At 37.0% G+C, this 27,645-nt stretch overlaps 1 protein-coding gene and 1 long non-coding RNA gene across 4 annotated transcripts in view; both read right to left on the bottom strand.

Moving 5' to 3' along the window:
- The window catches only part of LOC311584942, a 753,214-nt gene that overhangs the window by 34,339 nt on the left and 691,230 nt on the right, over positions 1-27,645 (bottom strand). The window lies entirely within an intron of this gene.
- The window catches only part of MSR1 (macrophage scavenger receptor 1), a 60,923-nt gene that overhangs the window by 31,101 nt on the left and 2,177 nt on the right, over positions 1-27,645 (bottom strand). For 2 of the 3 annotated variants that reach the window (XM_084759847.1, XM_084759849.1), the window contains exons 2-6: positions 22,338-22,443; positions 20,585-20,698; positions 10,989-11,398; positions 7,039-7,225; positions 3,016-3,096 (exon numbers count right to left, since the gene is read on the bottom strand). In XM_084759847.1, coding sequence (XP_084615973.1) covers positions 3,016-3,096; positions 7,039-7,225; positions 10,989-11,398; positions 20,585-20,698; positions 22,338-22,443 — 898 coding nt within the window. Of the gene's footprint in view, positions 1-3,015; positions 3,097-7,038; positions 7,226-10,988; positions 11,399-20,584; positions 20,699-22,337; positions 22,449-27,645 lie in introns of those variants that run through there. The other variant, XM_084759848.1, reaches the window with a different exon arrangement.

Consider the following 27,645-nt stretch of genomic DNA (forward strand, 5'->3'; position numbering starts at 1 on the left):
GGGTGCTATTGAGAGGTCAAGGATTCACATAGGGCACTGACATCACCAATGTATGAATCAATGAATACAATCAGAGCTGAAGACTAACAAGGCATAGCATCACTTTGTAAGCTCTAAGAAAGCAGACTCTATAGCTGCTTCTTTATTCTCCACACAGCTCACAAGCAACAAATGCTGAGTATGTTTTCTGTTTGTTTGTTTTGTTTTTGTTTTTATATTTAGAGTAAAAGGCAATAGAATATTCTTTAACATATTTCCAAGGGACTGGTACTATAAAATGAATGTTGTCATATATTCTTAAGAAAAAGCACGTTTTAATCTCTTATGCACTCAAGAGGATGTGTGATAACTCCAGTGCCCTGCCTATTTATGGCTTCTAGGGTAACTACTACAGTTTCTAAGCCATTTCTGCCATGGTGGTAGTGGGAGTAGGTGTTAAGATGAGTTTTGTAGCAATATAAATGGGATTTATGAATGTGGAATCATTATGGTTGATCTCTATCTTGCCTTTAGTTCCTGATTTTAGTATCACATTTGAAGCAACAAGACAGAACAAATGAACAGAAAACGGAAATTAAATTATGATAAATCCTACTCTTCCCTCCCCGTACTTTGAATAATTTTTGATTCTATCATCAAATCAAATGGCAACATTCTACCTGAAAGAGTCATCTACCAGGAACTACAGTTAACTGTTCTGTGAGGGAACTGAACAGTATCTATTTATGTAAATGAGCAGACTCATAAGAAACTAACTAAACCCTTGTTTTTGTCATTTATCTAGACTGCCACTTGATTAGATCTGGAATTTGACTAGAATAGAAGTCCCTGTGTGTGTTGGGAGTAGAGAGTTCTGTGAGGGCAGGTCTAAGAAAAATTAGCTGAGGGGAAACTTTCTCTTAGAATGGGTGGCACCTTCTAGCAACAGCACAGTTACAAAATAGCACCAAGGACTAAACAGTGCTGTGTGTTTCGTGACTTTGCTTCTTGTTGTCAAGCGTTTATCTCATTGTTATGGTTACTCCTGCTGGTGTTATGGCTGCTGCTGTGGCCAGCATTCTTCGCTGACAGCACACTTCAGCTTCTTGAGTTTCCAACATGAACTGAAGAACAGTCACTCTGCAGAATATCCCAAGCTTTTAGCTCCAAATTAGGCCAGATGAAGCAGTCAGCATTTTAAGCTCAGTAGCCAACAAATTCTCTGCCTTCCCACATGGAGACAACCATTGTTGAATTACCAGCCCCTCCCTATTGTGCAAGCCAACCTGATAATTCTCTTTTTATAATACTCATGCATCGGTCTGTTTCTCTGGACAACCGCAATTAATTTGGTAGGAGACACAGTGTATTAGTTTAACATGGTGTCTGTTTATACTAGTAACAAAACCTGAAAGTCTCACATCCTAATCTGTCTCACACGTGCATAGTGCCAAAAGCGTTGGAATAACACTTTCAAGGTGATGCTTTGCACAATAAGTCACGGGCTTCACTGACATTCTGTGTTTGTGCTATATGGCTTTCGCAATTATGCTTCATGGTGGGGGGTAATTTCTTACAGATCTTAATGGCAGCTGCTTTGACAGATACAATAATGCTGGCTGCTTCTCCTACTTAAGGTAGAATGCATTTTTTTAAAAGATCTGTAGAGCTCTCAACAAGTAGAAGGACCTTGTTGGATAAAAACACTCATCTGTCATTAATGTCAAAAGCACACACTCACTGGTTCATAGAAATATGAAGATAGACTACTCATAGGTTTTATATGATTAATGTTAGATAAATATGTTAACATATTTTGGATCTTTTAAATTTAAGATACACCATGATGGACTTGTCAGGTAGATGTTATTCATGTTTGGGTATTTTTCCTCATATAACTGCAGTTAGTCAAATTACTTATGAAAAGAAGTATATTTTATTGCATCTAAAAAGGAAAACTGAGATAGAGTCCATGGTGTTTAGGTAAAATTTTGGCCAGTTGACCTTTCTAACTATAATTAGGCCATTCAGTCGAGATTGCTTTTGAATGGTGTGCATGGAATTTGCTTGCAAAGCATGGCATTTAAATAGCACAGCAATCACTTTATTGTTATTGTTGGTTTTACTTAGTTTTGAGCAAGAATAATGTATGCTCTTTGTCTTTTTTCTGTATCTTCCACTATCTTCTTTCAAAACATTGCCTTCAAGACCAAAACATACTCAGAGGAAAGTAATTAGGAACAATTTTTCTCTAAGTAAAATACAACACAGAGAGTACCTGAAAGCCAAGGTAAAAATCACCCACTTTCTCGAGTTATTTACTTTCTGATTCTGTGAGTCTAAGGAGGAATAGTGCAGTCAAGAAATATGTAAGAATTATATGCTAACTTTTGGAACCCATTAATGTATCTATATATCGTGAAAATTGTATCCCTAAAATTAACCCAATATGAAGGTTATTTTTTTGTTCTCCTTTTCACATGACCTTATGTATATTATATATTGTATGTTGTCTCTCCCCAAGCCCCACAGACTCATAATCAATCTCACATAATTACTTTGGCTAAATCACTAAATATTCTACAAAACCAATAATGAATGCTATCTCTAGAGAGGTAATTCAGTAATTAGGAACACTGATTACTCTTCCTGAGGGCCCATGTTTGATTCCTGGGACCTCTATGGCCCATACAGTTGTTTGTTACTCAAGCTCTTTGGGATAAGATACCTTCTTCAGGTCTCTGAGAATACCAGAAATGCACATGATGCACAGACATAGGTGCAGCCAGAAAGTCCATACACATATAATAACAAAAGAATCTTAAAACAAATTAATGCTTGCCATTCAATTTGATGATTTATACACATATAAACATGTATACACGCTTACATACATACACACACACAAACACACAAACACACACACGCACACATGCACCACAGAAAAGATGAAATAGCGATTCTCCCCTAAATACAAACATGAACACACATCATTCAACTTTATAGTATGTGACTAGATGGCTACTATACCCTTACCTCTTAAACCTGGAAAACCAGGTGGACCAATTTCTCCAGTAAGTCCTCTATCTCCTTTTTCACCTGGGGGTCCAGGAGGCCCTTTAAAAAAATTACAGTACTGACTATAATTATAAAGCATAGGCAAGGTTTTTTTTTATTTATCAAAACAGTTATATGGAAATCCAAAGATTTCTATTTGCTGTGCATTAACATAAAATAAATGATTCTGACCTTCCTAAATGGCTGAGTACTCTGCTGCTGATAACTTTAATGGCTTCATCGAAGAAAGATGTCATCACCTCAAATTAAATCACACAAATAGGTATTAAATATTGTTGTGAAGTTAACACTTTGCTAGGTTCTAAGAACTGGTAGCAGAGAAAGAGATACTGTAATAACACATAATGGCATCAATATTGTGCCCATACTAAAATCTTCTGTTTGAGATACATAAAAAAAATGTGTGTATGAATGTGTGTGTCATAAGAAATTAAAGAAATTTTATAATAGATAGATTGTGAGTATTAAAAAAATTAAGGACCACAGATATAAGTTGGGATAGGGCATTACATATAGTATGTGTGAGCCCCTAGGTTCAATCCCAGCACCAGTAAATAAATGAATAGGAGAATAAATGAATCAGCAATGATTAAGTCAAATGTTATTATATAGTTCATAGGTGCTGGTTTTACATTTTGTGGGTTTTAAGATTTGAAGAACCATACTTGTTTTGGGGAGGTGGTCTTGTTCATGTTTTGTTGTTGTTTTTTGAGACAGCCTTGGCTGTCCTGGACTCACTTTGTATACCAGGCTGGCCTCAAACTCACAGAGACCCACCTACCTCTGCCTCCCTAAGTGCTGGGGTTACAGGTATGAGCCACTATGCCTGGCTTCCACATTTTAATTGTCTTAAACTAGTAAAAGTTGGGGAAAACTTTATGTGGTTACTAATTTCTAATATAATATACTAATTTCTAATGAGGGAATTTTTTGAAATAATGAATTAGCACTTGATAGACATGGGGGATGGAATGAGCCAGTCCAGTTTGATATTAGTTACAGTTAGAGAGGAAGGAGACAGAACTGTGAAGAATTCATATCAAAAGGGAATTAAATTAGGAACTTCACTGAATCTTCATAAAGGATGAAAGAAGAAAGAGAAGGAAGGAAAAATGAAAATGAGAGAGAAGGGTTATGGAAATGGGAAATGTTTAGGAACTGATCATTGTCTTAAGTCAAATTCTTGGATTTCTTTGGATTAGACAATAAATGTCTAAGCCAAAAATTCTCTACCTGAAGTTCTATTTAGTGAAATCATAGACATTTCAGAGAGAAGAATGCGAGTAAGAAAAACCAAAATCCACAGCAAGGATACCTCCAGAATATACAAAGATCTCTTATTGTCACACTCTACACCTACATTTTTTTAAATTAATTTATTCTTGTTACATCTCAATGGTTATCCCATCCCTTGTATCTTCCCATTCTTCCCTCCCTCCCATTTTTCCCTTATTTCCCTCCCCTATGACTGTTCCTGAGGGGGATTACCTCCCCCTGTATATGCTCATAGGGTATCAAGTCTCTTCTTGGTAACCTGCTGTCCTTCCTCTGAGTGCCACCAGGTCTCCCCCTCCAGGGGACACGGTCAAAGGTGAGGCACCAGAATACGTGAGAAAGTCATATCCCACACTCCTCTCTACTGTGGAGAATATTCTGACCATTGGCTAGATCTGGGTAGGGGTTTAAAGTTTACCGCCTGTATTGTCCTTGGCTGGTGCCTTAGTTTGAGCGGGACCCCTGAGCCCAAATCTGCCTATCATAATGTTCTACTTGTAGGTTTCTAGGACCCTCTGGATCCTTCTACTTTGCTATTCTCCCATGCTTCTCTCATCTAGAGTCCCAATAGGATGTCCTCCCCTCTGTCTCAGTTTCCTGGTAAGTGAAGGCTTTCGTGGGACATGCCCCTTGGGCTAATATGCAGATATAAGTGAGTATATACCATTTGAGTTTTTCTGCTTCTGGGTTAACTCACTCATTATGATCATTTCTAGCTCAATCCATTTGTCCACAAATTTCGGGAATTCCTTGTTTGTAATAGCTGAATAGTATTCCATAGTGTATATGTACTACAGTTTCTTTATCCATTCTTCTATTGATGGACACTTAGGCTGTTTCCATGTTCTGGCTATTATGAATAAGGCTGCTATGAACATGGTTGAGCAAATTTTCTTGTTGTGTGCTGGAGCATCTTATGGGTATATTCCAAGGAGTGGAATAGCTGGGTCTTGAGGAAGCCCTATTCCCATTTTTCTGAGATAGCACCAGATAGATATCCAAATTGGCTGTGCTAGTTTGCATTCCCACCAGCAATGAAGGAGTGTTCCTCTCTCCCCACATCCTCGCCAGCATATGGTATTGCTTGAATTTTTGATCTTAGCCATTCTGATGGGTGTAAGATAGAATCAAAGCAATTTTCAAAAAAAAATATTTAAAAATATAAACAAAACCAGAGGATTAGGTGGAGTTGAGTGGTAGAGTGCCAACCCAGCTTGTATAAGGACCAAGGCTTGATCTCTAGCACTGAAGGGGAGAAAATGGCATCTGTATAATCATGCTTGCTATACTCTTGTCCTCATTCCTTTATTTTTATTTTATTTTATACTTATTTCAGTAGTTACAGTAGCTAATTCTTCAGTCAGTCATTTAAAGTACACACAATAGAGAGTAAATACTGGACCACTTAATAGGACAGATGGCCATCCATAGGTGTTTGGGACTCAGGAGCCAAATACACATCAATTATTATTCTCATAAAATAACCAAAACAACTGTGGACATAAAAACGTATATCAGGTAAGGGCTCTGGAAAAGTTAAGAACAAACAAAGAAAATGACACCAAGATCAGACCATTGATTTTGGCTAAATGAACTTCTAAAAGATTTGTTTTATGCAGAAGAAAAATGATCCAGAAGAGATGAGTGACATAGAGTTTTTAAAAAAGTTATTGGCTATCTCATGAGCCAGTCTGAAGAAGCTTCTTTAATAAAAAGTAAGAAGAATAATATAGACTAAACTTTCATTTTTAAAAGTTCATAACATAGAAATGGACTGCCTCCTCTAACAGAAGGACCAGGGTGTGTGTAGTGAGGCAAAATGCTTTCAGTTCCATGTAGAGCTCCGTTATCTTTTAAGATGAGCAGCATTAACATATATTACAACACAATTCAATAGCAATGAAGACAAGAGTAGTTTTTCATAAAGTTTCAGAATGCTCTTTGGTAACTTTGAAAAAGAGACAAATTCCATTAAAAAAATCCAGATCAACTATATAAAAGACAGAACAAGAAAATGAGAAATATAAACCAAGCTGGAATAAGAAGGGAAAAAAACTGACAACAAAAACTTAAGTAGTTGAACTAGATACAGAAAAAGAAGTTGTCAGGTTGTATTTTTAAAAGTCAGCTCTTTTTTTCAGGAGATAAACTTTAAAAATGAAGACCAGAAAGTCAAAACTGTAGGAAAAGATCCACATAGTGAAAATTACTAAATTCTAATATATTGATATACATGACTTGTTCTTGTTTTAAAAAGAAATCGGTAAGGCTTATTGGAACTAGAGAAACACTTGATGCATCCAAGATTATTTGGAAACATTCAAGAGGTGTTTCTAATTAAAAGTCCAGACAGGTAAGAAATAAAGGGTTATAGCATGCTAATATGGTCCTGTATGTTCTGTTTGTTCTGTTTTTTGAGACAAGCTCTCACTATGAGGCCTCACCTGGCCTCAAACTTGTGGTGACCCTCTGCCTCAGATGCCTAGTGCTGAGTCACCACATCTGGCTTTGCATTTCTCTTTAAGGAATTCTAGGGTAGGATTGAATTTACCAAGTTGCTGGACTTCATATTAAAGTTTCTTCTGTAAATCTGTAGTAACTGAAGCCTCAAAAAACATTTACTTTAAATAACAGAACTTCAAATACCAAATGTCTGCATATAAAGGCAAACTTTAACGTTTCATTTTCAGGACAAGAGGTTTTTACCTTGAATTATGGTGATATTTTTCAGTGTCTGTGAGTGTTCCCAGTCCTTCAGTCTGAGGTCGTTAGTGATGTTATTCAATACTTTCACTTCCTGTTTTACTTCCTGTTCCACATGCTCTTGTTCTTCTTTCACAGACTGGATTTCTGCTGATACTTTGTGCACACGTTCCTCTAATTTACTGATGTTCTACAAAATACATTACGCATCACAACTGTTACACACAATTAGGAAATATGTAAGTGTACAGAATTTTTGAAATGTGGATGTTTTAAACAAATATAGCATTAAGGGAGAGTTATAGAATAACACTAAGAAAATGAGTATTCAAAAATTGTATTTTCTTTGGCTGTAAAGCATTCATTAAAATCCCTAGTTAAACAAAACAAAATTATTTGGCTAAAGGTCTAAGAATGCTTCTATTTCCAAATACACAAATGTCAAATATTGAAAACTTAAAAAACTTCATAGGGGCTTTATCTATTGTGACATTTCTTTACAGTGTATTTGGGGAAAACATTTGTATTTTGTGAAAGTGTTTTAAAGTGACAACTAAAGTTTAGTGTCGTTCTCAGTGGTAATGGTGCTAAGGAGAGTTTCAGGTTCAGTAAGATATCCAAGTTGTATTTTTTATAATAATTTATTCTTAGATTTTATTGCCTATAATTTTGATGTGTTCTGATTTTATCAGTTATAAACACACTGTATATAGATATATGCACATACACACAGTGTGCACAGCTCTTTTCTTTTTTCATATTTCTTTGGGATAGAATTGTTTGTGCTTTTTGGCCATAAGTCTGCTATTTAGTTAAGAGTGATCTTCACATCCTGCTTTTCTTCCCAGTGTTGAGATTGTAGGCATGTACTACCATTCATTTTTCATATAGAAAATACGTTAACGGGAGAAGACTTAGTTTTGTTTTACAATTGGAATCCATTTAAACAGACTTTTCAAAAAATTGTGCATATGATATGTGTGTATGTGTGTATATGATATATATGCATACTTATGTGCTCTTGAGTGAGGGTGTACACCGGCCACATTGCATATGTGAAGGACAGAGGACAGGCTTTGGTCTCAATGTTTGCCTTCCAGCTTCTTTGATAGCTCTTAAAGACAGCTGATTTGTGAGTTTCAGGAGACGGTTGTGGCCTTGTTTCCCATCACACCCATAGGTTTGTTGGGATAACAGATGCATCCTTTTCTGACATTGTATGGGTACTGGAAATACATACATTCTCCAGTCCTCACACTTGTCCATCAGTGTTGATTCCCTGATCCTTATCTCAACTTTTAAAAGTCAATGCCCATTCTGGAAACTTGGCTAACGACTCGGTGCTATTGAAGTCATGGTTATTGGAGGAAGATCTACATCCACTAATTTGATAAATAAGCAAAAACACTCACAACAATCTATAAAGTCCTTATACGGTCGTCTATAAGATCCTTATAAGCACTGATAATTGTAGTCTTCACCTGCCATCAAGGAAATTTCTCTTTGCAACAACAGAGGCCACTACAGATAACCACAATTAATCAAAATGCAGGATTGTGAAGTACAGTTTGAAATGATACATCTGTGAAACACTCATGTATCTAAAGATTAAGGAACACCTTGGAAGAGAGGGCAGAAAGATAATTAGAGCCAGAGGATCTAGGAGTTTGCTGTGATATTATGTCTCTGAGTAATATCAGAGGTTATGCCTATAAAGTCTCACCAACATGACGGCTCAAATGTGGGATGAACAAGGATGGCCCCCGTGAACATGCCCAGCTAGGCAGAGAAAAGTGCAGGAGGCGTCAACCTTACACAAAGAACCATAGGTAACTGAGGATAGTGGAAAGCAGAAGAGGTGGCCTTCCCCAACTGGCTGCCCTGTGCCAAATGGTCAGTTTGAAAACATACAAGCAGATAGCATTATGAAGACTGAACAGGTTGTATTTAGGAATCTATATGTTTATGCGTAGAGTAACAATTAGTGAAAATGGGCCATGGATTAGTAAAAAATGGGGCCATAGATTTGAATATGATAGTGGTAAAGATACAGATGGCTTGGAGGTAGGAAAATAAGGGAGAACTGTTGTAACTAAACTCTATAATAATGTTCTGTTTGCTTGCTTGCTCCCTTGTTTCGTGTTACTGGATTGAACCTCGGATTGAACCTAGGCTCTTATGTCTGCTATGCTAGCCCCCTACCACTGAGCTAGATCTTTAGTCAAACAGTAATGTATCTGGAAAATAACTTCACTAAGAGTGAATTTTGTTGATCTTCTATTATTGAGAATGTAATTTAATTTCAGTGTTTTCTCCTTCCCTTTCTTCCATACAAACTCCTTTCTCTCCTTCAAATCATAACAATTAACAATAAAAGAGGCCACCTATGAATTTCAAGAATGATATTTTTTAAGGAATATTTACTTCAATAATGCTGGTATTGTTTGAATATTGATGGTAATAGTGTTTTCATATAAAGATCTCAAGTCTTAGATATTTTATGACAAATACATTTTTTAATATAGGTAGTGAAATTTTATCCAAATACTTAGTTCTTATGAAGAGAAACAAGTGGAGTTACTCAATAAAAATAGAATCATCAACATAAAAAATCATAACATTAAATATTTTAACTTTTAATTTTCCTTTTGTTCTTTTTCTTAAATAATATATTTTGTTAATTTATTCACATTACATCTAATTGTCATCCCATCCCTTGTATCCTCCCATTCCTCCCTCCCTCCCTCCTGCTTTTTGCCTACTCCCCTCCCCTATGACTGTGACTGAGGGGACCTCCTCCCCTTGTATATGCTCATAGGGTATCAAGTCTCTTCTTGGTAGCCTGCTATCCTTCCTCTGAGTGCCACCAGGTCTCCCCATCCAGGGGACGTGGTCAAATATGGGGCACTAGAGTTCGTGTGAAAGTCAGTCTCCATTCTCCATGCAACTATGGAGAATGTACTGTCCATTGGCTAGAATTTCTTTTTCAGGAGGAAAAAAAAACCCCAATCCTGATATTATCAAGAAGTAGCTATAAAATAATCTAGATCCAGGTTATAAAATATAGTACATGAGCCAAGTTTAATTCACAAACCAGTTTGTAAATACATATCACAGTCTTTGCTCATATGTTTGCATGCTGCAGGTGGTAGTTTCTGCACTGCATCATTTCACAGATCGTAGAGACCCTGAAGTCTAAAGTTTTTCAATCTGACGTACAAGGAAGCTTTACTAACAACTTCTCTGAAGTACATTTCTCCTGACCATCACACAAGGGGATAGATGTGTGATCACTCTATAATCCGAATGAACTACTGCCTTTTGTGTTACTGTGGTTTTTTTATGGTTAATGCATGCCATAGCTTCCACAGAGGTAGAAGATGTAATACATATTCAATAGTATGATGTTTAAAAGTATATACTATTATTCCATTAAGAACTCATGACCAAAATATGTTTATATTATTCAAATTTTATTTTAATTACCAATGCAACAAAATTTATATATGTCTTCTAGAAATGGCAAAATAAATTATCCCAAAATTCTACTTTGTAATGTATTCATGTAAATAAAATCTATATTGTTTTAATGGTGAAGGAATATTAAATTATTGATAAAATTCACACATACTGGGATTCAACTCTCCAGATATGCTCAGGTAATCTAAATTTTATAATTAGTGTAGTCTAACAAGGCAACAAATGGTATTTATAATATTAACCCACCTTAATGCTCTAGATCCATGGGAAATTGTCTTCTTTCTCTACGAGTCTGGAAAAGGTTCCAGTTAAAACTATCAAAGCTTTTTATTACTCAGAGGAGTAGGAGTAAATAGATGAGGTTTAAAAAAAAGGTTTTGCATATTCTGATTCAATGAACTGCTTAAGAAAATAGAATCTAGATAAACTTAGTTCCGGAATACAACCATGCCTTTGTGTTCTGAAATGCTTACCTCCTGTTGCTTGGCTGTGAGCTCGCGGACATTGTGATCCAGTGTTTCTGTACGCATCTGGACATAAAGCTGTGTGGTATTCAGATTCTGCAAGGACTTGATGATTTCATCTAGCAAGTTTCCATGTTCCTGGACTGACGAAGTCAAGGAACTTAACTTCAGAAGAACATCACTTATTCTCTGGTCGGTTGTCAGACTGAAGTTCTGGAAGCGTTCTGCGTCTATGACGTTGGCTTCTGGGTCTGTAAGGCTTTGGAGTCTCTCCTCCATTTCCTTCATGTGTTCCATGACAACTGTGAATCTCATTTCAGCTTTACTGGCATTTTCTTTTCCAATCAAGCTTTGGGATGTATCATTTGTGTTAGGCAAACCAACTAAGCAGCTCTTCCTTTCCCAATTCATAATGTGAGCTGAATATTTAAACAAAAATTGATCAAGTCATAGCCTACATCTTTCTGTACTTATCACTCATTGCTGTGGCCCTACATTCCATTCTCCCTAGGTATGTTTATTGCCAGCCTAACTCAAGAACTGGCTTTACATTGATCAGACTCAGTGCATTACTACAAATCACACAGTCTCCTTAACCCTTTCTATGTTAGAATTTATTCTAGTATAGACCAATTTTTATTATTTGGTGCTTGTTAATCTTCTTGGCCATTGTGTTTTCTCTGATAATTAGAGGAAATTCTTACAGAAATGTACTGTACCCCCACTCCATGGGCTGCTTTTATTAGAAACTGAGGTCGTGTTAAGCAGTTCTTCTGGAATTAGCCTGTGGGACATATTTACATTAGGGTGACAATTACACAACCAATAGATAGAATAAGATGAAGACTAATGCCACCCATGGTATTGGTAAACTGTTGGTTCATCACTGACGCTACCAGAAAAATGCTTACCTAAGTTAATCAGGTTAATTTTCCTAACAGAAACTTAGGAAAATATTTGTTTTCTTTAAAAATTTATTGTTCTCACTAGTATGTTTTTGTCTACTATAAAATATTTCATCGTAGCATTAAATATGAGAAAAATAATTAACTATATATATTATCAGCCTGGATTAACTCTAACACTTGGTTTCATATTTATAAAATAGTGTTTGTTTCCAGTAACACTGTTATTTTACTAATTGGTTTGTGAGACAAGGCTTCACTATATATCTCAGTGTGGTTGTGAAATTGTTATATATTCCAGGCTAACCTCATACTCGTGATCCTCCTGATGTAGTTGTCTCTTCAGTCTTGGATTCACAGAATCTGAAACTGCCTTTTAATTAATTTAGTGTCATGTTATAAACATTTTTTATTTTTAAAATAATTTTCTACAATACAATAAGGTAAGTCCAATCTATCCTATAATGTATCTGCCAGATTTGTTTAGAAAATTAACGAATTTCTTCACATCCTTGCCAGCATGAGCTGTAACCTAAGTTTTTGAACTTAGCTATTTGAATATGTGTAAAATAGAATCTCAGATTATGGTTCTTCTTGCTATAGGTGGTTTATTGTATATATGTGTATAATAATATAAATGTATATGTAAAATATTAAAAATGTTTAATTAATAAAATATAAATTTGCAAATTAAGTTTGCTTTTGTTTTTGGTAGCACATTTAATATTTTGAAAATCAGTTAACCCAATTAAGAAATGGGGCTCAGAATTAAACAGAGAATTCTCAACAGAGGAATATCAAATGGCTGAGAAACACATAAAGAAATGCTCAACGTCATTAGTCATCAGGGAAATGCAAATCAAAACAACTCTGTGATTCCATCTTACATCCACCAGATGGCTAAAATCAAAATTTCAAGTGACACCACGTGTTGACAAAGATGTGGAGAAAGAGGAACACTCCTTCATTGCTGGTGGGAATGCAAATTGGTACAACTACTTTGGAAATCTATCTGACGCTTACTCAGAAAACTGGGAATAGGGCTTCCTCAAGACTCAGCTATTCCACTCCTTGGAATATACCCAGAAAATGCTCCACCACACAACAGGGACATATGCTCAACCATGTTCATAGCGGCCTTATTCATAATAGCCAGGGCATGGAAACAGCCTAAGTGTCCTTCAGTAGAAGAATGGATAAAGAAACTGTGGTTGTACATTTACACTATGGAATATTACTCAGCTATTAAAAACAAGGAATTCCCGAAATTTGTGGACAAATGGATTGAACTAGAAATGATCATAATGAGTGAGTTCACTCAGAAGTAGAAAGACTCAAATGGTATGTACTCACTTATATCTGGACACTAGCCCAAGGGACATGTCCCATGAAAGTCTTCACTTACCAGGAAAGTGGGTCAGAGGGAAGGACATCCTATTGGGACTTTAGGTGAGAGAAGCATGAGAGAATAGGGAAATAGAAGGATCCAGAGGGCCTTAGCAACTTACAAGAAGAACATTATGCTGAGCAGATCTGGGCCCACGGGTCCTGCTCAAACTATGGTACCAGCCAAGGATAATACAGGCAGTAAACTTTAAACCCCTACCCAGATGCAGCCAATGGATGGGACATTCTCCACAGTTGAGTGGAGAGTGGGGCCTGACTTTCACACAAACTCTAGTGCCCCATATTTGACCACATTCCCTGGATGGGGAGACCTGGTGGCACTCAGAGGAAGGATAGCAGGCTACCAATAAGAGACTGGATACCCTAAGAGCAGATACAGGGGGACAAGGTCCCCCTCAGTCACAGACATAGGGGAGGGGAGTAGGGAGAAAGTGGGAGGGAGGGAGGAATGGGAAGATACAAGGGATGGGATGACAACTGAGATGTAATATGAATAAATTAATAAAATATTTAAAAAAGAAAATGAAAGTAATTAGCTCAGTAGTATAAAACAAGCTAAAGTCACAAAAAAGTTACCATTTGTAACTATAGCCATACTCCTGTTAATAAAAGAAGAAGCAAAACACAAAAAAAAGAAAGAAAGAAATTCTGGCTTGTGATGAATATCTTCAAGAATAGCTATTCTACTCAGTGGAATTTGAGGACTATAATGAGTTGCTAAAATGTCTTTCCAAATGGGCATATGTTCTCTAAATTAACCAATTATAATTTCAGAATGGTATAGAATGAAAAATGGTAAAATTTATGAAATAAAAAAATGAAAGGAAATAAAACATTGGTTTTAAATATTAAAAATTCCATATATTGTAAATATAGAAGAGAAATTAAATATTAAAATATTTACTACTAATCTCTAATGATATAAGATATTTGAGGAAAGCCAACACATAATTCTGTATATATTTTTACCTGCATTCTCCTTTTACATTCTTATTAGTTTGGTATGTAACATTTTCCACATATGACTTTATAGAGCAGGAAAAGTATATCTTCAATTAACTAAAATATTTAAATATGTGACAAATTCACATGTAACATGAATCTATTGAATTTCTTAGTTGCAACAGGTATTATAGAGTTTTCATTAAGTAAGATGAAAGAGAAATCCAGCTAGTATTATCACTAAATTTGTGTTTATACTAGACCAAACTGATCCTGGAAGCCAGGTCTGTGCCTCACTTGCCAGTTTGATTGTTCTAGGAAGTTACATAACCTGTCCTTGTATAGCTTTCTTCAACCAGGTAAAAGTGGCTGTGACTGAGTGGTATAAATATTTAGACCTCATTACAGGCAGATGGCATTGTTGAAACTTCTACTAATCACAAAGTGAATTGTACTTGAAGAAAATATCTTAAGAGAATCCTTGAAGCTCACCTTCAAGGAAAGAAATGTCTGGTAATTAATAATTATATACATTAACAATGAATGTTATAAGTTTTCAATGAAAAATATGTTATATTTCTCTTTTTTCTTTTTTCTTTTGTTTTATTTATTTATTTTTTATTAATTTATTCTTTTTACATCTCAATGGTTATCCCATCCCTTGTATCCTCCCATTCTTCTCTCCCTCCCATTTTCCCCTTATTCCCCTCCCCTATGTTATAATTCAACACTTATTCTCTGATACTAGATTATTAGATTTAGTAATGTATCAATGGCAACATTTTGATGTGGTCTGCAACAGGGACCACAATTATTGTATGTCAATAATTCTGTATTTCTTAATCCATCAATAAATTGGGCATATAAGTATATTTACTTGCCATGGATCATCAATTTACTAATTTCAGAATGAGAAGCAAGTTTTCATGTAGTCATCAATTTAATGTTTTGTTTATTGATCGCCTATGGTGTGAAATATCACTTGGATAGCTAGGAAGAGAAACTCATTCCTCATCAAGAAAACTTCTCTTTGTAATAGAGAGAGACCACTACAGAAAACCACAGTCAGATAAAATTCCTAAGTAGAGAGCCCCAGTCCAAATGGATGCATCTACAAAACACTTTACCACTTAAAATCTCAAGGAACAGTGCAAAACAGGAAGTGTAAAAGTTATAGGAGCTGGAAGATTAGGAACTTTTGTCCAATTGACTCACCTAGTAACATCAGATGGTGCACCTGTAAAGTCTCACCCACAAGACTTCCCAAACACAAACTAAACAAGGGTGAAACTGAGTAAGTAAATAAGAAAACGACATAAATAAAATATAAAAGTAGAGATTACTATATAGCTAGATAAAGAATGTCACAAGGACAAAACCAAAAAACATACCAAATTGCACAGGAAAAATTCCACAAGGCCTCAAGCATACACAAAAATTTACAGTCAACGGAGGAAAGAGTTTATATTTTCAAAAGTTCATTATTTTTCTTTCTTTTTCTGGAGAGATGACGTATTTTAATGTCTCTATTTTATACTGAAAGAAAGCAAACTTTCCTGACATATGCAAATATCTAGGGAACTGCTGATATTTGATTTTATGCATCATTTTTACTCTTTCATGTAGTAATATCTTTTACTATCCAACATTTTTTTTTGCCTTTCTCTCTTTTTTTTTCTCCTTTATTAATTTATTCTTGTTACATCTCAATGGTTATCCCATCTCTTGTATCCTCCCATTCTTCCCTCCTTCCCATTCCCCCTTATTCCCTTCCCCTATGACTGTGACTGAGGGGGATTTCCTCCCCCTGTATATGTTCATAGGGTATCAAGTCTCTTCTTGGTAACCTGCTGTCCTTCCTCTGAGTGCCACCAGGTCTCCCCCTCCAGGGGACATGGTCAAAGGTGAGGCACCAGAGTACGTGAGAAAGTCATTTCCCACTCTCCACTCAACTGTGGAGAGTGTTCTGTCCATTGGCTAGATCTGGGTAGGGGTTTAAGTTTTACCACCTGTATTGCCCTTGGCTGGTGCCTTAGTTTGAGCGGGACCCCTGAGCCCAAATCTGCCTATCATAATGTTCTACTTGTAGACTTCTAGGCAAATGACACAGTGCTAAGCTTTTCTAACAGAATCCAAGAGATGGAAGAACGAATTTATATTATTTCGAGAAAAGATTTTTTTATATTTCGGTATCAATTTATACACATCAGTTCTATAACATATCTTCTTGTCTTGGTCCAATCTTACAATACTATTTCCTGTCAGTATTCTTCACATTCTTTAAGAAAGGCATAAAAATAAAGCATGCCGAAAAATAATAAAACAACTTTTCACACACTAGCCATTTTAGATTTGGAGAGCTTTATGCTCATTGACTTCAGTTATCAGCTCAGATGTTGTGCCTTAACTTCCAGTATTCTACACTGGGAATCTTTTGACATTATATCTTTATACTCAATGTATTTTATCTCTTCTTTGAAAGACATTGTAATCTGGTGCTAAGAGTGATAAATACATTAACAATTACCTGTTATAAGTACATGACAGTGACAATAAGTTCTACTTAAAATCCTGGAAATTGGGATCTAGTTGTTATTTATAAGATTGTAGCATTCTATTTCCTATCTGTCTTAATAGATGCCTACTGTAATTTTAAGACATGGAAAACCACAGATCAATTATTGTCAATCACAGAGCAAATGTATGACTTGTATTATTTCCTAATAGTCCAAGATCTTTGAACTTGATTACAAGCCCAGATACTTTTCAGGCTTTTGTCTCCCTTGACCATGGCCTACTGAGGCCACAGTGCTTGAGGTTGGTTCTGTAGACAGTGTTTTACATAAAAGGGATTAAATGTACCCAAATTCTAACTGATATATATATTTCATGACCCCAAGAAAGACATACCATTCACACTGCATTTCACACTGCAGAAAAACACGTACACAATGGGTAGATAGATAACCTTGGTCATAAAGAATCTGCATCATTAGTAACATCTGTTCCCTTTATATAATAGCTGTCATTTGTTCCATGTCTGCTTTGGTTTTTATGTTAGGGTTTTGTTTTCACTGAGCTTTTAATGGCTAAAACAGGAATTTTTTTTTAAAAAATTAAATAAAAAGAAATATACTCTTGGCTAACCCTATGACAATTCTATTTTCACGGTTCTTTTTTTATTTTGAGCAATCATGTTTTATTATGATAAACAAATTACACTAGGAGAGAGTAGATGAGAGAGTTTAGGATACAAAATTCATAGATGGAAACACATGCTCTATTACCAAGGAGTTTCAGTTTTCTGGTGTGGATAATAAAGATAATTATAGTATCTGCTGAAATTATAATTGTAAAGATGTATTAAGTTAATATGCTGAAAGTTTATAGCCCAGTGCTTGAGCATAGTAAATGATGTAAAATGATAAAACAATACCTACTTTTACAGCGCTGTAAATTTTCTTAGCTTTTCTTTCTGACTACAATTTGGAAATTGTGTTGAGATACTCTTTCCAATTCTCCTTTACAAAGAAACTTTCATTTTGCATTTAGGAACATTTTCTTAGGTAGCTTCGCATGCACATCCAAAGGAAGTTTTCCTAATCCATTCCCTTGATGGAATATATGGCAAATATATTGGGGGGATCCAGAGGGAAGAGGAAAATGACAAGACCAAGACCAATGAATATGAATATCAATTAAAATCCAACACATCTGTTCTGGGCAGATAGCCCAGTTGGTAAAGTGCTTTCCTAGCACACAGGTTGCCCTGAGTTCAATTCCAGCAGCATATAAATTAAATGTGTTCATACCCTAGAGAGAGGGAGGGAAGGAGGGAGGAAGAGAGAGAGAGAGAGAGAGAGAGAGAGAGAGAGAGAGAGAGAGAGATCAGATGAGATATTCAAGGTCACTATTAACTGCAAGCAAATTAGAGCCAGCCTGGGGAAAGGGTACCATATATCCAGGAAAAAAATCATATGAAACTGCTAGCCCAAGTTCAAGCAGACTTTTTAGAGAAGTATTTTCCTGGAGAACATCACATAGCACCAAAGTAACATTATATATTTTTAAAAATCCCAAAAGATATTCCTGTGTTATAACTAAAATATATTTAAATTATAGCATGTGGAACTAAATTATAGTGAGTGAAACCTATTAACTGGATATAATCATGATTTTAAAATGTGCTATTACTACCTGCTTTCTTCACTTGGCATGTAAAGCTTTCTGAGAAACAAGCATGCTTTCCTGGTATAGACATGGTAGTGTAAATGACATAATTGTTTTCACATTGACAAGTACTTCAAAAACAACTTATTAGATTTGGTCCACATTCCTGAGAAGGTAGTGGAGACACACTAAAAAAATCATAGTTACCTTTATTCTTCATTAGGGGGCATTTCTTATTATGTAACAACTGGAATTTTAATAGAGCTTTGTCCATCAATAGAAGTGTACATAACTTCGGAGTGTAATATACTTTTGAAGTAGTATGAACTTTGCCAGCACTTTCTTCTTATATTTTAAAGAGATAACAGAAAATTTAATATAAAATTCAATTACATTTACATGTAGCAGCAATGAGCAAGTGCAGTGTAAAATTCAAATGCATTCGCATTTACAAAAGCAAGAAGGGACTCTAATCTCAACCATGTCTAACTGTACATGTACAAGATTATGTAAAACTTTGAAAGAAGTTAATAACAATCTAAATAAATGAAGATGCATCCCACAAATTACTTTATGTTTTCTTAAAATTACAGGCATGCATACATACAGTTGAAATAAAATTTTGCCTTTTGAGGGGATAATATTCCCTCCAGCTCACGATTCCTAGTACTGTAATCCTAGACCAGGGAACTTACTACTGCCATTTCCTACACCAATAAAATGTCTAACTGCATTTGAAATACTTGTCTATGTCATTCTCATCCTTCATTGGTGATATTTCTTCATGTGGATTGAGATTATTACAGAAATCAGCAACTAACCAAAATTTAGAAAGCAACTGGCCATGGTATACCTATCCCAAACTTATACACTGACAACACAATTTGTACCTCTAATGCTTAGTGAGCATCACAGTAGAGGGGACAGAAAGACTCTAAGAGTCAGAGGACCAGGATATCTACTGAGAGATTGTGTCTTCTACTCATGTCTTGGACCTGCACCAATGAAATGCCAACAATGTGACCACCTAAATGAGACATGAGAAATGAAAACACCAAGTAACATTTCAGTAGAGATGGAGTAAAGCTCACAGGGCTCTACTCCTGGATTCTGGTGAAGAATCAGTCATCTTAATGATGAGTTCCTGGATGTGTTATGTGATCTCAAGAGGGCAGCCCTAAATACATATGCATTTGAGTAACACTAAATGAACCCAACAGCTATCTATTTCCAGTGGAGGAAGGGGGCACCAACTCACTCAAAAAACCTTTGACCCCAAATTTGTTCTTCCAACAAGAATTATAGGGATCAAGATGGAGCAGAGATTGAAGGAATGGCAAACCAATGACCTGAGATGCACCCCATGGGAGAGAGCCAACCCCTGAGAGTATTAACGATACCCTACTACCTTTGCAGACAGGAGCCTAGCATAATTCTCTCCTGAGAGGCTTCTTCTACCAGCTGATGGAAACAGATGCAGAGACCCACAGCCAAACAGTAGGCCAAGCTTGGGGAGTTTTGTAAAATAGTGGGAGAAAGGACAAAGGGAGTTGAAAGGTCAAAGACACTACCAAAAGATCTACAGAGTAAACTAACCTGGGCCCATGGGGCCTCACAGAGACTGATCCACTAACCAAAAAGCATGCATAGGCTGGACCTGGACCTCCATACACATCTATAGTAGATGTACAGTTTTGTCATCATGTGGGTCCCCCATCACGTGGGAGAGTAGGGCTTGTCTTTGACTCTGTCGCCTGTCTTTGGATCCCCTTCCCCTAGCTGGGCTGCCTTGACTGGCCTCAGTGGGAGATGATGCACTTAGTCAACTTGAGGTGCCAAGGTAGGTTGATACCCCTTGGGGTCCTCCCCTTCTCTGAGAAGGTGAGGAAGGAATGGGTGTAGGGGGAAGTGAGGGTGGGGTGGGGCAGGGAGAAAAGGACAGAGGGTGCTGGGACAGACTTTAAAGTGATAAGTAGATAAATAAATAAATAAATAAATAAATAAATAAATAAATAAATTGTTTCTACTTAACATTAAAGAATCCATTTCAGTCGAATTTGTTGAAATTGAAGAAAGTTTTGCACCTGAAATTTCCCTATTACTCTACTATATGAGGGATGCTATAGTTCTGCTTTTACAATAGGCAGACAAACGAACTTTCAAAATTCTGGGATACAGTACCTGTCACTATCCCGAGGACAGGTATGATGACAGCAAACACAAGAAGGTAGAGGGCAAGTAGAGCGACTTTGAAGGACTTCAGTTTCTCCTGAAGGGAAGAGCCATTTTTAGGATCTAAAACAGAGCAAAAGAAAACAGAACAAAATCCCAGCCTGTTATTAAAAACCTTGATTTATCTTTGTAATTGCTGCTAGGGATAAGGGTCAGAATGTAAAGTTCTTACTGCACAAGCAAAGGGAATATGATTATATACGATTTTACATTTGTATATCTCACGGGATTTGAATGCATCATATAACTATTTTAACGGGACAAACATGATTTACATTTTGACAAAACTTGCGAATGTATCAGTGGAACTCATCCTTTGGATATATGAGGTTGTGATAACTATACTTATAACTTTGACACGCATTTACATAGAACAGGAATTTCTACAATGAGACGCTGACTGCAGTTGGACTATGCTTATACTGAGGGAAAATGGTAGATTATGCATTTACTGTGTGGCAAGTGTATGTGTCTATGTGTGTGTGTTTGTGTGTGTGTGTGTGTGTGTCTGTGTGTGTGTATTGGTGTGTCTCTCTCTGTGTGTAGTGTGCGAGTGTGTTTGTGTGTGCACATGTGGGGTTCTGTGGAGGTTCATGTCGGTGCCTGGATGCCTTTTTCTGCTGCTCTTCACTCTTCACTTGTGAGGCATGGTCTCTCATGGAAAATTATAACAACAACCTTCAATACAAACAAGTTGAAATTGTCTGTATTTAAGCCTGAAAAATATGAAAAACCTGTTTGGGCACCATGCATGTGTCTGGAGCATGCAAAACGTCCAGGTCAGGTCATTTGGAACTGGAGTCACAGTTGGTTGTGAGTTGACATGTGCATGCTAGGAACCAAACCCTGGTCCTCTGAAAGAGCAAGATTTTTTAGACACTGATAAATTATTTTGTCTCTTCTACTTCATTTTTGAGACAAGGTGTTTCACTGGACCAAGAAAACAAAGATACTATTATACAGTCTGTCTACTGAGCCCTGTCTCTGGTTCCCCAAGACTGGAATTAACAAGTGTGAATTGTCACATCCCAGTTTATCTACGGAACTCATGTATGTAAACTCATACATGGTCCTTGAGGGTTTACATGCTGTTTCCTCTGTGTGAAATGTCCCTAAGTTTTCTCTCTCCACCCATCTCCTCCCATCTTGGCATTGAGGGTTAGTAGACTGATAAGGGATTCTGTCCTATCACCTTAAGCCTGTCCATATGCTACTGAACAGTGTTCTCTTGTGTTCTAGTCACAATCTGATGCATCCGTTGCAAGTGGGATTTTATCTCCTGAGAAGATATGAAGAGGTGCTAGCTGTAGGTAGCTATGAAAGTGATTTCAATTGGACCTGGGGCCATGGCAGATGTAGCCAAGTACAAATGATGCATTGTGGTGCAAGGTTGATTCTGAGATAATGGTTGCATCTCTACAAGAAGAGAAAAGAACACAAAATTACAGGGGAAAATAACCAATCCTCTTATTAAAGGAGGAAGCAGAGGTGGCGGTGAGGCAGGTAAACGCCGTGACCACCAAGCATTGTCAGAACCACTAGAACCTGGGGAGAGACATGGCCTTTAAATAACCTGTGTCCCACCAGATACCTTGATTTAAGACTTTTGGGATAGGGAACTGTGAGGAAACAAACAAACAAATCTCTACTGATTTAAGCCACCCAGCCCATCGCCTGTGTCACTCTGTCACTTTCTACTTACTGGGAGGAAGTGATGCTGTCATTGAGCGTGCATCGAATTTCACGGACTCTGAGTAGCAGTCAGCATCCTCTGGTTCATCAGGGCAGAGCTGCAGTTTCTCTATTATCTATTAACACATGTGGAATCCATGTGTTGGGTATGAAATTGCTGAGGTTAGTTTTCATGGTGTTGCAAGTTACCATTTATATCAAGATTCGGTTTTAGCAAGCAAAGTGTTTAATTAGATATACACATCATATAGAGCGCTATATTATTCTTTCTCATGACTCTCAGTTTAAACATAGGAAGTCAGATTTACGGGGCTGGGCAGAAAGCTGCCAATGCCTGCTATTCAAGCACTAATACCTGGATTTGGATGACAAGTACTAACTGAAAAGCTACAAGTGGTATAGTTCTGGTGCTTGGAGCTGGAGACAGGAATTTCTAGCACTGTGCTGGCCAGTCAATGCAGCAAACTGGTAAATCTTGAGTGCAGTGAGAGATCCTGTCTCAAAATACAGGGTGCAAAAAACCAGAAGACAATATCTAGCATTGATTTCTGGTCTCCACATACAATTACACATATGTCCAGTTGTACATCCCCCAGACACGCACTCACATGAACACAAACATGCACTCAGATTATGCTACAAATAGAATTAAGAGGCCATATTTTTAAGGTCTCATTGCTCTGTTGCTCTCTGTAGAAAGGCACCTGTGTTTAGAGATATGCGGCCATTGAGTGTGGGGAGGAGCAGCCTTACTTTTATAACTAAAAACAAAATAATACAATATAAAACAAACCAGAAAGCAAAAAGCAAACACCCAAGTGACAGAAGATAACTAGCCTGGAAAAAAAGCAAATTATTTCCCTTAGAACAAATAGTTATACATCATTGGAACAAACGTTTCCTGTGACTTTCTGGGCTGAATTTAGTAAACATCGCTGAGTGAGTCAGACTTCCTTGCCAAGGCATCTGTTTATCAGTTTAAGAGATAGAGTCAAGTTGCTTAGATTTAAATGCACAGGAAAAAGTATAATTCCTTTTTTCTTTCTTTTTTAGGGTGTTTTAAATTAATTGCCTAATTACTTTTTCTCCCATGTATTACATCCTGTCATCAGTTTTCCCTCCCTCCTCTCCTCTCACAACCCTCTACCCCACATTCACCTCCCCTCTCACGCAGACCAATTCCTTTTCGTTCAGAAAAGAGCAGTCTACTCAGTAAAATCATCCAAACACTGCATAACAAGAAGACTAGCCACAAACCCTCTTATCAAGGCTGGATGAAGGAACCCAGTAGGAGGAAAGAGTCTCCCTTCCATCCGTTCTCTCCCTCCTTCCTTCCCCTCCTCTTTTTCTTTCTCTTTTGCTCTTCTCTCTCTCCCCAACTTTTTCTATTTCTTTAGACTTTTGTATCACACACCATCAATCTGTTCTCTTGGCATTTAAATCCAGTCAATATTCTACTGAGCAATCTCTGCCTGGTCTGGTATTTCACAGTCAGGTGACTACACATGACCCCATTGCATTACACATTCAAAAGACAGCAAAGAGAACCCTGAAAGTTGTCACCTAAAGGGCATATCAAACATTGTTTTAGTATGAAACGATGTATATGACACATCAAGATATCGCAAAGCACTCACTAATGCATACATGTTCAATGGTTAAACACTTATTAAGCATGTGCCAGGTCTCATGCTTAGTTTGAATTATGCAAAAATAAATAAATCTAATCAAATTAAAATTTGTACATTAAAATAAGTTCATTTAATTAAAATACAAATTTTCCTTTCTTTTTTTTTTTTATTTCCTTTGTGATACTAGGCATTAAAATCAAGATCTCACCCAAACTTTCATGCTATAGGTTTATTATCATTAACCTAAATTCTAGGCTCTTGAAATTGTACTCAAAAATAAATGCAATAGGGTAAAATAAACTAATAAACTGCTTTGAGAATCTAATAAATTTTCAGGAAACAGTGCTATCTACATTATAAGAATATTGTCCTAGAAGATAAATAGAATAATTGTTTTGTTGATCACAGTTTAGGTAGGTTGACTAATTTCGCAAGAATCCAACATCATCTAATATTTCTTTATTCCCTCCAATGCTGAGCATATGTATAGCACTGCAGTTTTAACTGAGTTCAGAACAGCATCATGAAGCTAAACTTGAGCCTGGCCTGGGAATGGAGGACCATCTCTCTCTCTCTCTCTCTCTCTCTCTCTCTCTCTCTCTCTCTCTCTCTCTCTCTCTCTCTCTTCTAACAGTACTTGCTGCTTTGGAAGATTCATAGACTAGTGAAGATATGACTAAACCCCTGTCAATATTCTTCTAAAAATGTGGTCAAGGAGATTATTTATTTGGCTGCCCACCTGTTGGTCATTTCTGAGAACTGGTTTGCACAAATCTGGTGTTGTTCAGTGCGAGGATGCTGATCTTTACAGGACTTGGCTACTGGGGCAAAGGTTATCTTCTAGTTTCGACAGCCTGAGCTTCCAACAAAATCAAGCTGCATATTTTCTAGCTTTTGCTCCAGACTTTCCAGAATAAAACACTAATATTAGGAAGATGGAATCAGAGTGGAATGATTTGGCTGAATCTTTGAGTTCATTTTTTTGTTCCTGTGCATTTTCTCTTGCAAGCAGAGCCAGGCTTGTCGCTTAGGGCTTGGGTACCCTTTTCATTTCATCTGTCAAATGGCCACTGGCTTTGACCGCATCATACTGGCATCTTCAGGGACTCATTAACCAGATTTTGGCTAGGATGATTTAAGGGGTGTTATTTATTTTGAAAGAAGTTCATATAACCTAGTTTTTAATCTTCTAAACTTCAGTAATAAGCCTTAAATCACAGAATTGCTGGTTTCCCTATAGTGATATTCCCAACTGCTGAGATTTCTTCCTGGGGATATAGGAGCAGTGTCTGTTTCCCCTTTTTAGATCCTAATGATAAACTGAAGTAGGATTCCAGTTCAGCACAGTTCACCCTGGGAAACAATAGTTTGTGGGATTACTTAAGGAGCATGGCTGAGGGGTTACTGATAGAAATATGGCTGACCTTTATGCAGGGCCCCCGGTAAAGTCTTCATCCAGCCTGGATAATGGGTCCCCAAATTTGTGTGGATAAAGCCTAATTTTCCTAATAGTTCCTAGCTTATAAGCCTGAATCCTAAGACCCTCACCCCCCAGAATTCATGAGGTCACTAGCAATTAGGACACAACAACATACAAACCTCTGGAAGGAGTGGCCAGAGACTTGGGTAAGTAAGTGTTTAGGGACTCCTCCCCTGGGGCCCTGCTTCCTCACTCACACTTTGGAGAGAGAATGTCAATAGTCCACAGGCTCAGTCAAACATTATTGAGTCTCACAAGTAGACACAGTTGGTCACATGAAGTTGGCAGCAGAGAGGATGGGAGCACAGCTCCTTATAACGCTTCCAAACCCCATCCTTGTGTGTTTCCAAACACAGTGTTCTCATTGAGAGGCACTGCTCTATGTATATGGTGAGTGTGGATGCCTTTAATAAACATTCAAATTAATGACAAAAGAACATCTTCATGTGCTTTGGCAGCAACAAAGATTCACCACATATTGGAAGATTTCTCTCAGTTTACCCCCGATAGTTTTAGCCGTGTGTGTGTGTGTGTGTGTGAGAGAGAGAGAGAGAGAGAGAGAGAGAGAGAGAGAGAGAGAGAGAGAGAGAGAGAGAGAGGGAGGGAGAGAGAGAGAGAGAGAGAGAGAGAGAGAGAGAGAGAGAGAGAGAGAGAGAGAGAGAGAGAAACAGGCATGTAGAGAATATTTTACCAGGAAAACCAACCTGAGAAACATCAAGTTGAGAACAAGCTTGAGTCAAGGGTGAGTCAAGAAGAACAATGCATTACTTCCTGGCACAGGCCTACCTGTGGTTACTTCCTGTTTGATTTTTGTTTTGTGACAATGTGTCACGAGGTGAACCAGTGTGGCCTTGGCATGCCACCTTCCTCTGTCAGACTCCCAAGTGCTGGGATCACAAGCATGCTACAGTGTCCCCCCTAAATCTTGAGAATGAGTGAGCCAAGGCCCACACCTTGTTCTTTGGTCTCTTAGTCTCCTGATGATCTCAATGCTTATGTATTTGGTGCAAGGCTCTGGCCTTGATCCCCAGGGCCATAAAATAAAGACAGAACAAAACAATTAAAATAAAAAAGTTACACGGATGGAAAAGACAAAGTATTTTTCAAGCTGACTGTGTTTCATAGATCTGCTTGTCCCTCAAGGAGAGTTCATATTTCACGCATCTAGAATTTACAATTTTTTTGTTATGCACTAGAAAATGTTTCCCTCTGACTTTCACGAAGTTAGTTAATTGACGTAAATGATATCATTGTCTATCCCACTTTGCCTCAAAGAGATTTATTATTAAATTTATCAGATTGTTTCGGTTTTCATCTGATTATTGTCATCAAAATTTTGGAAATGTAAGTATGCATACACAGGGTGAGTCCTTGCTAGCAGTCTGTGAACAGTTTTACAGCATTTTCATGTGACTGTAAATGTAATTTCCAAGTTAAGAGCCAAACAATTTCACATAAAGTGACTTTTCCCACAACACTCCAATGCACTGATAAAGGATTGGGAAATCCTTCGAGCCTGTATAATCTATTAACAGTGTGTTCTCATGAGAAGCAAAACACATCTCTGCCATATCAGCTTTTTATGAGGGGTCAAAAGTTCATGGAAGCAGCAACAGGAAAGCCATATGAAAGAACTTGGAGGTTAACACTAACCACAGTCTTCATTCTCAGCCATTTTATCATTAAAACAATGTAGTGAGGCGGAAGCTGAGGTAATTCAACTTCTACCATCCTGTCACACTAATATGATAAAATGCCATCATCAATCACAAGGCAATTTCGTGTTCGTGCATAGGTTTGGGTTTACACAGTGGGTGTTGCAATGTGCATATTGATTGGTGTAACACATTTCTCTTAAAAAGAAAACGTTTTTTCTCCTTCTTTGAATTTTTTCATATGATATTTAATCAAACATGAGTAACTTATTTCTATAACCATTTTTTACACCATTCCTTTTCTTGAGCTCACATTGTACTTATATAAATAATGATGCCATAGCTACTGTAGTCAGTTAACCTTATTCTTTTGATATGCTTCTGTTTGATTTTGCCCTAGTGTTGAACTACTAGACTAAATAAATACTATTTTGAAGTTCCTAATATCAAATGTTGTTTATGAAAATAGTATAATACATACACGCACATACACACACACATATGTAATATGAATGTGGAAATTTTAAACCAAAGGTACTACAAGAAAACTAA

This window comes from Acomys minous, assembly GCF_964271855.1.
Source record: "Acomys minous genome assembly, chromosome: 15".
Classification (NCBI taxonomy): Eukaryota; Metazoa; Chordata; class Mammalia; order Rodentia; family Muridae; genus Acomys; species Acomys minous.